Source organism: Aethalodelphis obliquidens, unplaced genomic scaffold (assembly GCF_003676395.1).
Source record: "Aethalodelphis obliquidens isolate GAN/ISIS:26980383/991018 unplaced genomic scaffold, ASM367639v1 scaffold7, whole genome shotgun sequence".
NCBI lineage: Eukaryota > Metazoa > Chordata > Mammalia > Artiodactyla > Delphinidae > Aethalodelphis > Aethalodelphis obliquidens.
Window position 1 is genome coordinate 49,220,470 of NW_020837951.1, and position 16,721 is coordinate 49,237,190.

The window sequence follows — 16,721 nt, forward strand, 5'->3', positions numbered from 1 at the left end:
TGGTGTATCAAAACACCCCTGAGTCAACTGAGTCAGTTGTCGGGGCAAAAAGCCTTAGGTCCCAAAGTCTACTTGGGCGTTAAATCAGCTCAAAAGAACAGTTAGTGACTTGCAACCCCTAGAATACCCTCTTTTATTGATATATCCCTGTGTCACTAATGAAGCAATCAGTAGAAAGTAGGTTACTTCTGAGCTATCCAGTTTAGAGTTTCCAGGACGGATTTTATTTTAGTTCCACAGCCTCCCACCAGTTTGTGATGGTGGCCTAACAGATAAAGAGTGCTTTTCTTATAACCTGTAATTGAACAGTTTTCCTCTTTGCATTTGTCAGCCAGCATACTGTCTTGGCAGGGGAATTCAAGGGCATAATAGATGCTGTCACACACAAGCTCTGAAAACCAGTTCTTTATTCTGTTTTTTAAAAACACATTAAAAAAAATCTGCTTAGACGCTCTAAAAATATTTATGTCAACTGCTCTTGTTAAAAGGTTTCTTGTAAGTTATTCATTAATTAATGGAAGAACATACTATTTGAGAAAGGATGTTTCACATAGACAAGAACTGTAAATTCTTTGTAGTTGAAAGGAATGAGTGCAGGTTTTACAAAAATATTTTTGTGTTTGCTGGTTCATTTACTGTGTAAGTCAACTGCCCTATGTATTGTTTATTAAATCTCTGCCTGTAATGTAAATTTTCTTTTTTTTTTTATTGGAGTGGATACAACGAAGTGGATCAGCTATGTGTGTACATATATCCCCTCCCTCTTGGACCTCCCTCCCACCCCACCCCCATCCCACCCATCTAGGTCATCAGAGAGCACCGAGCTGAACTCCCTGTGCTATTACAGCAGGTTCCCACTAGCTATCTATTGTACACATGGTAGCGTATATATGTCAATCCTAATCTCCCAATTCATCCCACCCTTCCCTTCCCCCACTGTGTCCACCTGTCCATTCTCTACATCTGCATTTCTATTCCTGCCCTGCAAATAGGTTCATCTGTACCCTTTTTCTAGATTCCACATGTATGCATTAATATACAATATTTGTTTTTCTCTTTTTGACTTACTTCACTCTGTATGACAGACTCTAGGTCCATCCACATCTCTACAAATGACCTAATTTTATTCTTTTTTATGGCTGAGTAATATTCCTTGTATATATGTACCACATTGTCTTTATCCATTCATCTGTCGATGGACATTTAGGTTGCTTCCATGTTCCAGCTATTGTAAATAGTGCTGCAATGAACATTGTGGTACCTGTATCTTTTTGAATTGCAGTTTTCTCAGGATATATGCCTAGTAGTGGGATTGCTGGGTCATATGGTAGTTCTATTTTTTGCCTGTAATGTAAATTTTCAACTTAAGTTGAGGTGGATTAAGGGATATAGAAGCCACCACAGATGAAAATGGTCAAATCCTGAAGTGTATTTTGTATTTTAACAATATTTACATATTAACATGTTTTTTATTTTAGAAATGTATAAAGAATTATAAAAAAGAAAAGAAAATATGGCCCATAGTCTCACTGATAATATAAGTTTATTAATAATCTGGTCTACATATATTTATTAGCAGGCAAACATAAATACATTTTTGACATTTTTATAATCATAAATAATATGTACAAGTAACTAGAAAATTTAAACTGTATAAAAATAAATCCCCAAAAGGTTCTTGGTATCCTTTCAAGAAATTTTTTAGTGCATCTATATATCTTTTTAAAAGATTATACAGGGACTTCCCTGGTGGTCCAGTGGTTAAGAATCTGCCTTCCAATGCAGGGGACGTGGGTTTGATCCCTGGTGGGGGAACTAAGATCCCACATGCTGTGGGGCAACTAAACAACTAAACCCATGTGCTCTAGAGCCCACACACAACAACTATAGAGAAGCCCACAACTAAGAGCCCACACACCGCAATGAAGACCCAGAATAGCCAAAAAAAAAAAAAAAAAGAGAAAAGAAAAAGACTAGGACTTTGCCCTTAAAAAAAAAAAAAAGATTATACAAAGGGCTTTGTGCTGTACACTGTATTTGGCATTTTGCTTTTTTTGTTTTATGTATGTTGGCACCCTTTCCATACCAGCCTATGCAGATTTACCTCATTATTTTTTTTTCAGCTCTATAACATGGATGAACCACATTTATTTTACCAGTCTTATATTGTTTGATACACATTCAGAGTATTTCCAGATTGTTGCACTGTTGCCATGAATATCCAATGAATTCATATATTTTGGCACAGGATAATTTCTGAACAGTAGAATCACTGGGTCAAAGGGTATATGTACTTTAAAAATTGACAGACATTTTCAAATTTCTATTCAAAGATTAGACCAGTTTTCATTCCTGTAACAGCAAGTACAGCATACTAATTTTTCCATACTCTTGTCAGTATTATCAAACTTTTAAAAGATTATTATTTCTACCAATCCAGTGGTGAGCTAAATATTTTTAAGAAAGGGAAATATGTACAGTTTTTTTAATATTCTGTAGGATATGAAAATTTTTGAAAAGGCTAGTATTCTTATCTTTAATTCTTTTTTATGTTTTACATATTAAGAGATGAAATTGGCCTGATCCCATGTCCTGAAGCTAGGTATAATCGGAGTCCCATAGTCCTGGTTGAAAACAAACTTGGCGTGGAGAGCTGGTGTGTCAAGTTCCTTTTACCGTATGTCCACAACAAACTCCTTTTGTACAGAACAAGAAAGCAGTGGCTGAACAAAGATGGTAAGTATGGAGTCTATCCTCTTTCTTTGACTTTTAGAAGCAGCATGAAATATAGTGGGAAGAACCCTCTCTGATGTTGCCATTCCTGGATTCTAGTTCTGGCTTTTTCATTCACTGCCTGGGCAGGCGTTTAACGTTTCTGTCAACTGAGGAGTTTGGACTCATCACTCGTTTTCTAATTTTGCATCCATGATGATTCTGTGGAAGGTGCCTCAAGCAGGGTGCCAGGCCCTCTACTGCAAACAGATTTTTTTTTTTTTAATGTATTGAGGTCATTTGTAAGATATTTGAAGAAAGCATCTCAAGGCTAAAAACAGTTTGAAAATCTGTGAAGTGAACTCTAGTCCCTACAAGCTCTGATTCTCTGGTTTCTAATCCTTTAGTAGGTTATGAGCAATAGAACTCATTTAGTAACAGTCCAAATGAGATAACCAAGGTGTGATGGTGGTAGTTATACTGTGAACCAGGTCAGTGGTTTATGATGGTGCTGTTGTACTTTGACTCCCAAGTAAGCTCTGGCCCACTGTGTTCTGTTCCTATGCTGAAATGAGCAAAAGAAAACCATCCTATTTCTTCATTTTTTCTGCTTCTCCGAGGTAGTTCTTTGCTGCATCAGACAATCCCTATTCATCCCACCTGGTATCTTTTCCTTGTTTTCCCTCTGTATGTGATGTTAAGCCTCCATGTACACAAATTCAGTTTACTTTTTAGGTAAACGTAGGATCTGAGTTCTCACTTTTTTGGAGAGTGCTCATCCAAGACCATATTCTTGACTGTTTCTGTAAAGCTCCTTCCCCTTCCCACATACAGCAGTACCTTCAAAAGTGCTCAGTATATCTGGTAGCTAATTTTGAATAAGAACTTTGTTTCTTAGAGAATTTTAATTATAAGTTCAGTAGCCATTACCGAGGGCCTACTCCTACCTGAAGCTGTTCTAAGTACTGAGGGGGATAAAAAGATGAATAATACCTGTTTCCTTTGCTCAGGAAGCTTACAGTTGAGTGAGAAACAATCTCTTCATGGAGAATAGTGTTGCCAAAGGGGACATGCCAATTTCCTTGTGTTCCTCTTGGCATTGTCCTTAATATACTGTCATAATAGGTTAATAGCACTTTCCCCTGTTTAGACCAGTAGAAAAGGTAATCTGATTTGAAGATTTAATGTGAAATAGTTTCTATTTTCTGTTTCACTCAGTTAGTCCACTGATATATATATTTCTTAATTATAAGGCTATGTCTAAGTTTATGGCATAACTTAAGTTTGTGGCAGAAACTTAAAGGCATAAGTTTAGGCAGAAACTTAAAGTTAAGGGCATTTATCTGTTGTTAGCCCCTCTTTCCTTCTCCATTCCATTACCCTATAGTAGTTTTCATCAACATTAAGGTACAAAGTAGCACCATGTGAATCCATCAAGTTATTTTTTTGCCTAACAGACCTATATTGTGTATGCTCTGGCACACAGAAATGTATAATTGAGCCAATACGTAACTAACTCTGCAGGGGGAGACAAATGATGCTCTTGTAGAGAAGAAACAGTATGAATTTGAAAGTGTCAAAGGCTGTCATTTCAGATCATCAGCTTTTGCCCTTTCATGTATGCTAGCCCAACCTGCCTTCTTCCTGTAGTCTTCCAAGTTCTTCTCTCCATTTCCCTGTTTCTTGTCTTTCTGGGCAGTGCACTGTAGGCTTTGCTAAATCTCCTCATCATATAGTTTTATCTTGATAGACCCAGGAGAACCCAGGCAGAAGATCAAATGGTTAAGCTCACTCACATGAATTGCTGACATCTAAGGTTTGAATTCTGATGCAACTGTGCGTGTATACAGAAGCAACTTGATTTTATCTTAACCTATATCTTCATGGAAGTAGTTTTCAATTTCACTTTTTGGGGGCAGCGACAGTATAGTTCAATGCGGTGTCATATATTACTCAGGTTGTATATTGTATTATTGGTAAAAATATGGAAGTGAGTTTCTGATGTGATAAAAAAAAGATACCTGAAAATGCAGACTGACTAACATAAGAGTGTTCTGCTAAACTTGTGAACTGAAGAACACAGTGGTGAATTTTGCTAAGGAAAGAAAGTTAAAAGTATTAGGAAAAAAGAAGTCATTTCATGAAAATGCTATACTTTTTAAATTGTTTTTGTAGAAAATATACATATAAGAGCCAAGTGAAGAAAGCTGGCAGTTTAAGAACAATTTCAGAAATGCCAGTGTCTTTGTGATAGACCATGCCAAAATCCTCGGCATTCCCTTCAGAATGTATTCTGTAACTGCAGGTGACCTTTATTCTGGGCATATATTTTTTTTCTTTTTAACCAAACTGAATTCATGCTCTCATTAGTGTGCTGAATTCCTTAGATGTTTGAAAATCATCTGTATTAGTCAGGGTTCTCCACAGCAACAACCAATAGAGATTTTATGTATATATATACATAAAACGAGATTCATTATGATGAATTGGCTCACATGATTATGGAGGCTGAGAAGTCCCACAATCTGCTTTCTGCAAGCTGGGGACCCAGAGAAGCCAGTGATTTAATTCAGTTTGAGTCTGAAGGATTGAGAAGCAGGGGAGCCAGTGGTTTAAATCCCAGTCTGGAAGCTGGAGAAGATAAGATGAGGTGTCCCAACTCAAGCAGACAGAGGAAGCGAAAAAGGAGTCAATTCTCCTGTTTTCCTCCTTTTGTTCTGTTCAGGTCCTCAACAGATTGATGTTCACCCACATTGGGGAGGGCAGTCTACTGAGTCTTCAGATTCAAATGTTAATCTCATCTGAAAACACCCTCACTAATACACTCAGAAATCATGTTTAGTAATGTTTAATCTGTGCACCCTGTAGCCAGTCAAGTTTAACTGTAGTTTAACCAAAAGTAACCATCACAGCCTCCCTGTTTATTTACTTAGAGAGAAACTAATATTTTTTAAAAGTGTGCTGCAGTAATAGCCATATTTGGTTTGGGAGAGGGGTGATACTGTAATTCTGATTTATGAAAAATCCATGGCAGAAACAAAAAGCAAGAGAGAAGTCCATAGCAGTGGAGTCCTGACTGAGTAGTGCTCTGTCCCACACTCTATCTCTAAGTCAGCACTTCCATCTTTTTGTTGTTGTTGTTCTTCCCTCTTTCTCACAATGCTTGCTCTCAGTCCATCACTGAGCTCTCTCTTGTCTCTTCATTTCTTATTTCTCATCTGGATAAATATTATTACCTCATCGTTGGTCTACTCCATTTTCGGCCTCTCTTCTGTAATCCATGTCCGTCATGCCACTAGTCAGTCGTTTCAAACACTTCTTAGAAACACAGTTTGAAAGATGCTTTTCTGAAATATGTATCCTCTTGTTTCATGATGCCTAGAGGGACAAGGTAGAGTCATTATCCTTGGCATGGTATTCAAGGGCCTTCACGATCTGTCCGCAGGCTACCAGCTTTTTCCTCTACTTTTTTTTTTTTTTTTTTTTTTGCGGCACGCGGGCCTCTCACTGCTGTGGCCTCTCCCATTGCGGAGCACAGGCTCCGGACGCGCAGGCTCAGCGGCCATGGCTCACGGGTGCAGCCGCTCTGCGGCATGTGGGATCTTCCCGGACCGGGGCACGAACCCGTGTCCCCTGCATTGGCAGGCAGACTCTCAACCACTGCGCCACCAGGGAAGCCCTCCTCTACTTTTATATTTAGCATCAGAGGTTGTAGACTCTCAGCCACCAGGCTGAAGCCAGCCCACATGTTTATTTCATTTTGGCTTGTATAATGTTTTAAAAATTGTTTTTAAAACAACTTTGTTGTTGGTTAAACATTTCAAATCAGGATGAACTTCTAAAATTAGGATGGAAATATGGATTTCTGCCTTCACTTGAAAAATCAGAAGCCTTGGATGCATCCGTTTCTGTGCAGCAGCAATTGGCTGAGGATCATAGCCTCTGCTTTTCTTGACTAGGCAAGCCTGTTCCAGTTGACTGCAACCTCCTCATGTCCTTCAGACACTGAGGCAGTGTCATTTGCTACTTACCAGGTTTGCTTTGCCTCTTTTTTGCCATTTATTTGAGCCCTGGAAGCATTTGAGTTTGCAGCTGTTTGATGTACATTCCAGCCACAACAAACACTGTTCCATTCTTGGACTTTGCTGTGTACTACTGCCTTAATTCCATGCCTTTGCTGAGGTCAGGTTCAGGTCTAATGTTGTCATTATTGTTGTGTTTGCCATCACACACACATGTGAAGCCTCTTGACTGCTCCAGGAAGCAACAGTTACTCCTTTGCACTCCTGTGGGAGTCCTTATTCATACTGCATGCATAGTAGAACTTACCAGACTTTACTGTAGTTGATTATTTAAACAACATTTATCCCAGCTAGATTGTGGGTTTATTAGAAAGAGGAGTTATAGCTTGTCTTTATTTACTCAGCACTTTTATGTGTTCAATAGACATTTGTCAAATAAGTAACAAGAGTTTGGTAAGCAAGAGCTTTTAGCTTAGTCTGGCTATTGATTCAGTGACTGTATTCTGTAATAAACAGGACCTTTCTGATATTTACCACTAACCTCACCTCAAGCCTCTCTTGTTGTGGTAACCTGAATGTATTTTAGAGGAAGAGATTAATTAATCCAAGTTGACCTTGGATTTATTTTTAGATGCATGAAAACATATCTCTGTTAGAGACAGTTGTCAAACCCAGTGTCCAGTACCAGGTGACTGCTCACCTTGGGCCATTTCTAGAATGCACTGAAGCCAAGAAAGCATATTGGTCTTTCTCTGACTTTTCTGTAACATCCTTAAATGTTCTCTTTGTTACAGCTGAAATTTAGGTACTTTTTTTTCCTGTGTATAATGTGCTCTGATTCATTTTCTCCTTGTGATGTGATGATGAGCTAGTCATATATTGGAGTGTGTGTAACAAAGGAATGGTTATTTGCTGGTATATGTTCTGGTGTTTGGAGAGACATCTGTTTAATTTCAAGAGACTGTAGGGATATCAATAGCTCACATCTTGGAAAAACTGCAAAGAAAAATGGTATATAGTTGATGAGATGGAGAGAGTGAAATAGTCAACTGTTGATTATACATGTTTATCTTTAGATCTTTGGTTCAACACTCACTTGAAGACAGCAAAGTAATTGTAGACAGCGTGCTAGGTTGGAAAGAGCATCTTCTTTGCAAGAAAAACAGAGCTGGATTTAGACTCAATTTATCAGCACACTGAAGTCATTTAGCAGTGATTTTAGGCAAATTACTTAACCTTTTCCTAGTTCCACACCAAAAGAAGAGAATTCTCACAGGTCTCAGAGGGTTGTTATGAGGATCACATGAATTAGTGTATGTAAAGCACCCAGCGCAGAGACTGGCCTGTCATTGACTCTCAAGAAACACTAGTTTCCTTTCTCTCATTTATCCAGAGCCAGTGAGGAAGAAGAGCAGAAAAATATATATAATTCAGTAAGGATTCTTTAATTATGTCCAATATTTATAACCTAGTTACTTCTCCTTCATTGGCCCTTTTCCATTTCTGATATTCTACTTCACCCCCACCTCTTGGATCTGACTGGAATCCTTCTTAAAGGAGGTCCCATCTGAACTTAAGTCCTGAATCAGGAAGAGTTAGCAGTTTATCAAAGAGGAAGGGGGAAGGGCATGTGACTGTATGTGTTACTAGGCATTACTGCCAAGCCTGTTGATAAGTTTTAAGTGTGTTTAGAGAACAGGGGGGGTTTGAGAAGGATCCCTCCACTCAGCAGTCGCTGCTCAGCCAGCTCAAGAGATTCTTTTCCTCCCTCTGGTGGCATCCAATCCCAGTATCATTTGTAACTGGGCTAGGAGATACAGGCTTTGTAACAGGAGTTATCACTGCGTGCTTGCTGTGTGTCAGGTATTGTCCTAACAATTCATGGGTATGAATCATTTAATACACCCATGAGGTAGTACTATTATTAGCTCAGTTTTACGTATGAGGCGGACACTAAGGCACAGAAAGATTGATGTGCCTCGGAACTTCCCAGTCAGTAGTAGAGCTGGGCTCTGACCCAACAGCTGCTGTTGCCTTGCTAGGGGGAGACCCTCCAGTAAAAGAAGTGCTCTTCACACATCCACAAAGTGAAAAGTGGGGACTTCGGTATTTTCTGTGTTAGTTTTTGCCTTGTGCTGCTATACACAAGTATCTTGTGGAGGATGAACTCCTCTTCATTTATGGGTGGGGAAGGAGAGTTGCATTAGAAGTACAAACAAATAGCAACTATTACACATTTTTTTTAATGCAGAAAGGGAGAGTCCAAGAAACTAAATACCAGTTTATCTCATTATCTGGGAAGTGTAATGGATTTTGAAAAATTGTGGACTTAAAAAGAAAATTCCAGAAGCCTTCCCATCATGCACAAACATTTTCATACAGCCACTTAATAACCAAGTGGTTTTTTGTTATTGTTCATTACACAAGTTTAGAAATTTAGACAGCTTTGCAATAAGAACAACTGCCTCATTTTTTCTGACTTCTTTGATTAATTGATGTTGAGAATATTCATTTCTTGATAAGTAGTAATGGTGTTTAGTTGAACAAGTATTTACTTAGTCAAACTGTGTGTCAAACAGCTATGGAGAAATGGGATGAATCTCATTGCTTACAACACTAAGGTTGATGTTATGATCCCCATTTCATAGATAAGGAAACTGAAGTTCGAAGACATTAAGTTATGTAGGCAGTAAGTGGAGAAGTTGAGATTTGAACCCAGGCAGAATGGCTTTAAGACCTGTGCTCTTACCACTTCTCTGTGATGTGGGCAGACTTGGAATTTCTTTTGGGCAGAGGCCATATTTTTTTCATCTTTGATGAATGAATGGCTAATTTGAAGGTGTATTAGAGAGGACCTGCATCCAAAATATATACAGTCTCATCGAGAGGATAATATTTATGTAAGTTCAGTAACAAAGTAAGATATACACAGAACATAGAGATGAAAGATTGCTTTCAACCATGTAGGTCAGGAAGGCCTTTATACAGAAAGATGCTTTTTTTTTTCTTTTAAATTCAGGGATAGGAGGACATTTCTGGCAGAGAGAATAGGAAGCAGGTAAATCTGAGTTATAGCCAGAGAAGAAAAGGTAGGCAGATGGGCAGTATGTTTAGGGAATGGGGGGTGTTTGGTTCAGGTGGAATGTAGCACCTGAAGGGAAAGTAATGGAAAGCCAGGCTGACAAGGACATTGGGACCAGATTCTGTTTTCCAGGTACATTTCTCCAGCACCCTCAGCTTTAGTCACGCTCAGGGTACCCATAATCTTTTGAGAGCATACTGTGTGTGAAGTCCCTGCCTCTTTACCTTTCCTCATAGTTTTTTCCACAGTCTGTAGTGCCCTTTACTGTCTTACTCATTTATAGTCTTCCCTGCGTACTCCAGTAAGAATTAATTGCAGCTGCTTTGGTGGTCCCCAAAATGTGGTATATGTTTCTACTTCACAATTATTTTAGTTTGCCTTATAATTGTTTACATATTCTCTCCAACTAAAGGTTAACCTTTTAGAAGGCAAGATCAGATCTTGCATTTCTCATAATATCCATTCTCTCAGTCCTGTGGGCCCAGTTTAATCTCTGCCCATAGTCAGTACTTGGTATATTTTGGAATTAAAGGAATAATGGTATAGAAAATTGTATTTAATTTCCCTGGTAAATGTTAAATTAGTGCCCAAAACTACTAAAAGTAAAAGAAGGAAGAGGTTTATTAGATTGTTCCTTATAGACATATTGACATTATATAATATATACATTGATATTATATAGTATGTTTGTAATATAGACATTTCATGATGCTTGTAATGAGGACGATAAAGTTAAAAAATAAATGTGTGCTAATCCTACCTTTTGTTGCTCATTTATCAAATGTTATAATATATTCAGTAGTAATGAAATCATAGGCTCACAATAAATGTTAATCTCTTATTGAGATGGTTGAGAATTGAATAATTGATTTTCATGTTCACTAAAATATTTTAAGATGACTATAGGGATGCACTTATGTGTATTTACTCTTAGATTTTTAAAAGTTTATCTTTTACTTAAACAGAGAGTGTCCCAATTATTTATTGTAGACAGACATTTCAACCGCAGTATAACTGAGTTATTAAAAGCAGTCAGACGCTGTCATTGCACATACTAATTGGGTGACTCTGGGCAAATTCCTTGAAATCTCTAGATGTCCATTTCCAAATATCTTGGATTATGATTGTGAGAATTTAATGAAATAATGTAAATAAAATAATAATGTGCCTGATACATAATAATGCCAAATAATTATAACAGTTTTTATTATTTTATTTACTTAGCATTTAATATGAGCTTGGTAGAGGTTACTGTAATTTAGTTTTATGCCCTAGGCTGATCATCTTAATCCTAAAATTCTTTTTTTCAGTTTTAATAAAATGAAGACGATATATCTAAATATTACTGACTTTGTTTTATTAAATATAGGCTTATGGAGCTTATTCAAGACCATGATAGATACATAGCTAATGAATATGAATAGACTATACAATGAAAATAGAAAATAGTAAACAAAATCAAAAAATGTTTGTATTAATAATTGTAATTAAAGATGTAAATTAAAACAGAAACAAAGTACAATTTTTTTATCTGCCACATTCATTTTCAAAAATACACTTACATAGGTCAAAGTTACAGGGACATAAGTACACTCACGTTACTCTTGGCGATGTAAATAGATACAGTCTATTTGGAGAACAGTTTGGAAGTGCTTAGTGGGAGCCATACTGATATTTGTATTGTTTGACATAGTAGTTCTACTCCTGGAAAAATATCCAAAGAAAATAATCTATGAGACAAAAAGTATGCTTAAAAATGTGTGTAGTAGTATTATCCATAACAGTAAAAACAAAACAGGAAACAGCCTAAAGAAGAAGATAAATGATAATATATTAAACTGAAGGATTGTTATGCAGTTGTTAAAAATGCATACTGTAGGGCTTCCCTGGTGGCGCAGTGGTTGAGAGTCCACCTGCCGATGCAGGGGACGCGGGTTCGTGCCCCGGTCTGGGAGGATCCCACATGCCGCGGAGCCGCTGGGCCTGTGAGCCATGGCCGCTGGGCCTGTGCGTCCGGAGCCTGTGCTCCGCAATGGGAGAGGCCGCAGCAGTGAGAGGCCCGCGTACCGCAAAAAAAAAAAAATGCATACTGTAGCAATATAGGAGAATGCATATGTAATAATGTTGAGTGAAAAACATAGAACAAAATTGTGCATTTATCATTGCTATAACTGTAAAAATGTGTGTAAGAAATAATCTTTGCAGGGGAATGTAAATGAATTGTTAACTAAGTTGGATTATATGTGATTTTCTTTTTGAAAATTTGCACGTAGTCAATTCTTGAAATATTTTTGAAATTAAATGAGTAGTGGTAGAGAAATTGTGTTTTTTTGTGCCAAAAACTACTAAAAGAATGAATAGGTTAGTTTGATTATTCTTTATAGACGTATTGTAAAGTGGTTTCAGTGTCAACTTTTAAAAAGTTATACTTATTATAAGTAGAAGAAAATCTTCATGTCTTTGTATCTGAGGATAATCTTTGTGTCTCTGACAGCTTAGAACAAAGTTATCATTAAAATTACTATGACATGAGATATAAGTATAATGTGATATATATATATAAAATAAAGAGGACCTTAAAAGAAAGAGAAGCCACACCTTCAAGGGTAGGACTGTTTGTTTTTAATATGACTTCTCTTTATTTTAGAATTGATAGATGTCACATGCACCCTGCTACTTCTAAACCCAGACTTTACCACTGCGTGGAACGTGAGGTACGTCATTCTCATCAGTGATAAAATGAAATTGCCCAAATTTCTGAAGACATATAAGCCACATGAATTGTTAGCTTTTTGAAAAGTGAAATATAAATCACATATTCATGGCATCTTAAACTTATTTCTTCTTTATAATATCTCCATGACAATTCTGATATACACTTTGCCCCTTTTTGCATGTTTATGTTTGTTCTCCCTAAACTTCTTGCCTGAAATATAAATTTTCATGTTGAATTACAGTATACCATTTGATACATGCTTTTATCTTCCTTTTTTAGGGGGGTAGAAGGAATCAGCATAATTGGTTGTATTGTAAAGTATTGGTTAGTATATTTGAGAAGCACTGCAGTGCAGTAGAAAGTGTAAAAGTGAGCATTCAAGGTCACAAACTGTTAGTTTAGTCACCTTGTGACCTCTGTGGGCAAATCATTTGAAGTCTCTGGCACTCAGTATTTTGGAGAAGGACCACATCTTATTAGTATCTTAAGTTCTTTAATTCTGATTGTTGTCGCTTTAAACACAGAATACTTTATAGAAATATTAAAATTCAGGCCAGGTTCATTTCTTAAAATTTTCATTTAAACACTATGTATGGTTTTTAAAAATTGGTGGTTCTTTAGACTAACATAAATTTTCCTTGAGGAAAGCAGGATACAAATTGTAGATAAATAAAAGTGAAGTCCTGTTGAACATTGTGATTTCATTTAAAATTTCCTATAGGAAAGAGCCATAAATTATAGCTCTTTATCTTTAAAGATGACTTAAACAATACTTCAATTTTCTGTGAATTTTAATTCCACGTTAGTGTTTTATAATACCCACTGAATTTTAAATTTGTAGCTAGTTTTATTAAATTTAGGTAACCTCTATTATTTTTTTAAATTGTCTTTTGACTGATAATGATCAGATATTTAGAGTAAAGAGTGAGAAAGGATAGAATGAGATAGAAGGCTTTAAAAATTTACAAATTTTAGAATTCTGATTTTCTTTCATGGAAAGCTCGACAGTGGTTAGGGAGTAGACTAATGTTTATGAGTGGCTACTCTATTCCTGCGACCATACTACAACTTTATATGTTATCTCATTTAACCCAAACAATACTTGACAACATTTGTTCATTCATTCATCAAATATTTATTGATTAACTGTATACTCTATGCTAGGTCCTAGGCACTGGGAATAGAACCATGAGCAAAACAAACAAAAATCTCTGTCCTTGTGGAACTTTTATTCTAGTAGAGGAAGAAAAGCAATAAGGACATTAATAAGTGAAATATATGGTAGATCAAGTGTTGCTTAATCCTATGGAGAAAAAGGAAGGCAGGGAAGACCAGTAAGAGAATGGAAGGAATGGTATTGCAGTTTTAATAGGCTACATTTGAGCAAAGACTGCCATGAAGCCAGGGATCAATCCCTGTCAGTTTTGGGCTAAGAACATTCCACGTAGAGAGAACAGCAAGTGGAAAAGCCCTCAGTCATGACTGAAGTGTTCCTGGTTATTCTGGAACAGCAAGGAAGCCAGGGTAGCTGGAGTAGCATGAATGAGGGAGAGAGTAACAGGAGATGAGGCCAGAGAGTGATGGGCCAGATCTCACTGGGCTTTGTAGATCTTCATAAGCTGCTGTCAATAAGACAGCAATAAGAAATTTTGACTTTTACTTGGGGTGAGATAGAATGTCATTGAAGGTTTTCAAGGTGAGGAGGGACAATATCTTATGTTTTAAAACTCTGGTTCCTGTGTGGAAAGTAGACTGTAGGAGTGCAGGGAGTGGTTAGGAAGTTAAGAAGTGGTTGCAGTAGTTTAGGTGAGTGATGATGGTGACTGAGGTAGATAAAACTCAGCACTAGAAGTGGTGTGAAGCAGGTAAGATTCTCACTGTATTTTATAAACTATGTAAGCTTTGACTGTATTTAATAAACTGATTTTAAAGACACAGATGATAAATTGGCTGTGAGAGAATGAAGGTCAAGATTGACTCTGGTTTTTGGCCTGAGCAACTGAAAGATTGGAGTTGCTATTTACTGAAATGGGGATGTCTGGAAGAGGAGCAGATTTAAGTGCGTGAGGGGGCAGGTGGTTGGAAGTCAAGAGTTCAGTTTGGGACATGTTAGGTTTGTGTCCAAGCAGTTGTGTATGAATCTAAAGTTCAGGCGAGAGTTCTAGGCCAGATATAATTTGGGAATCACTGGAAAATGTATGGTATTTAAAGCCATGAGATTGTTTAAGATATCCAAAGTAGTGGGTATAGATATTAGAAGAGAACCAGTCCAAAGACTAAGCACTGGGACACTACAGGTTTCTAGAGCTGCACAGTTCAGTATAGTAGCCACTAGCCACAAGTGGCTATTGAGCCCTTGAGATATGACTAGTCTCCATTGAGATGTGCTGTAAGTGTAAACTACACATCAGATTTTGAAGACTGGGTACCCCCAAAAGTAAAATATCTTTCTTATTAGTAATTTTTATATTGATTACATGTTGAAATTATATTTGGGGTATATTAATTAAATACAATATATTACTTTGTACTTGTTTTTAATGTAGCTGTTAGAAAATTTTTAATTACATATATGGCTCACATGTATGACTCACATTATATTTCTATTGGACAGTGCTGTTCTAGAGTTTGCGAGATGAGGAAGAATCAACAAAGGAGACTTTTAGGAAGGTACTATAAACTTAAAACTGAGCGCTTTCTTAAGGGTAGAGACCATGTCTTTTTTTTTTTTCCTTGTTTCCCTAGCCTCTAACACTTTAGTGCCTGGTATACAATAGATACTCAGTTTGCAGACTGGGCACTGAAAATAATTAAACTCAGTGAAAAAGAAATGAGTGTAATAGAGAAGTGGGAGTACCATTTTTATTTATGTTCACAGATTCCTCATCATTACAGAGGAATTTAAAATCCTGCCACAAAAAAAGATTCTTACTAGCATAATGTGTATACGCAAACACATATAATTCATTGTATATTCTATATGGCAGTTTAGTGGTGAAGAGAGAACCTAGTTCTTAAGATATATGAATCTTAGTCCTGTTTCATCAATTAACTAGCAGTTGCCTTGGACAAGACCTTTAACTTCTCAGGAGTTTTAGTTTCCATAGCTTGAAATAAAAGATCTGAATTAGGTCTTCCCTGGTGGTGCAGTGGTTGAGAGTCCGCCTGCCGATGCAGGGGACGCGGGTTCGTGCCCTGGTCTGGGAAGATCCCACATGCCGCGGAGCGGCTGGGCCCGTGAGCCATAGCCGCTGAGCTCGTGTGTCCGGGGCCTGTGCTCCGCAACGGGAGAGGCCACAACAGTGAGAGGCCCATGTACCGCCAAAAAAAATCTGAATTAGGTGATTTTTTTTTTTTAATGATTCTGTTGAAACTGTGTTTTGATTGTGTGTGGTTTGGTCCTATGAAGGGAAATTGCTCCATAAATCTGACTTCAGTGATGTTAATAGTTAATCTTGAAGCTATTCTAGTAAGATGATTTAGTAAGTTTTGTGCTAGATGAGTAGAAAGGAAATCTTGATTTTTAAGAAACCCATTGTAGATATGTGTTCTAGTAAATTTTAATTTGTATTGGTAAGATTGACATATAAAGACAGAGTCATGAGTCCATTTTGAGCAAAAAACAAACAACTTTGGAAATAAACTGATCTAATGCTGTAAGTTCTCACAAATCAAATACTCAACATTTTATGTTTAATTGTTGGTACATTTCTTCTGCAGTAACTTTGGGAATCGTTGAATGATCTTTGGCTGAATTTATAAACTGGTAAAAGATGTTGTAACATATCAATAGTTCACTTTATAGGTGTCGCAGTCTTAGGAAGAAAAACAAGGGCAAGAATAAGTTTTTGAGCTGATCTGTGATTAAAGTATGTGATGCATATAGTTTAAAAACCCGGCTGATTCTAGAAAAAAAATGACTGGTACTTTTTTTTTTTTTTTGCTTTGAATTTGCTTTGAAAATTGGTGAATTAATTGATGAAAGAGGTTGACTTCATAGTAATGTCCTATTTTTCCCTCAGTCTGTGAACATAGAGTAAGCAAAACATCTTTGAGCAGCTAGAAGAGCTGACACCAAGCTCCAATGATTCATATTCTTTACTCAAAGTAAAGATTGATTTAAATTTAATTGGTAACTTTACTTTATGCAGATTTGATGTTTGGTTCAGACACTTTGAGCTTGGAGACC

General features: G+C 37.0%; 1 protein-coding gene across 4 annotated transcripts in view; it reads left to right on the top strand.

Annotated features, from left to right (window-relative positions):
- PTAR1 (protein prenyltransferase alpha subunit repeat containing 1) overlaps window positions 1-16,721 on the top strand; it is a 45,861-nt gene that overhangs the window by 7,418 nt on the left and 21,722 nt on the right. Inside the window, exons 1-3 of one of the 4 annotated variants that reach the window (XM_027105711.1) lie at window positions 2,623-2,736; window positions 12,464-12,530; window positions 15,147-15,202. In XM_027105711.1, the coding sequence (XP_026961512.1) occupies window positions 12,480-12,530; window positions 15,147-15,202 (107 nt within the window). In that variant the 5' untranslated portion in view covers window positions 2,623-2,736; window positions 12,464-12,479. Of the gene's footprint in view, window positions 1-2,566; window positions 2,737-12,463; window positions 12,531-15,146; window positions 15,203-16,721 lie in introns of those variants that run through there. The other 3 variants (XM_027105710.1, XM_027105712.1, XM_027105713.1) reach the window with 3 other exon arrangements.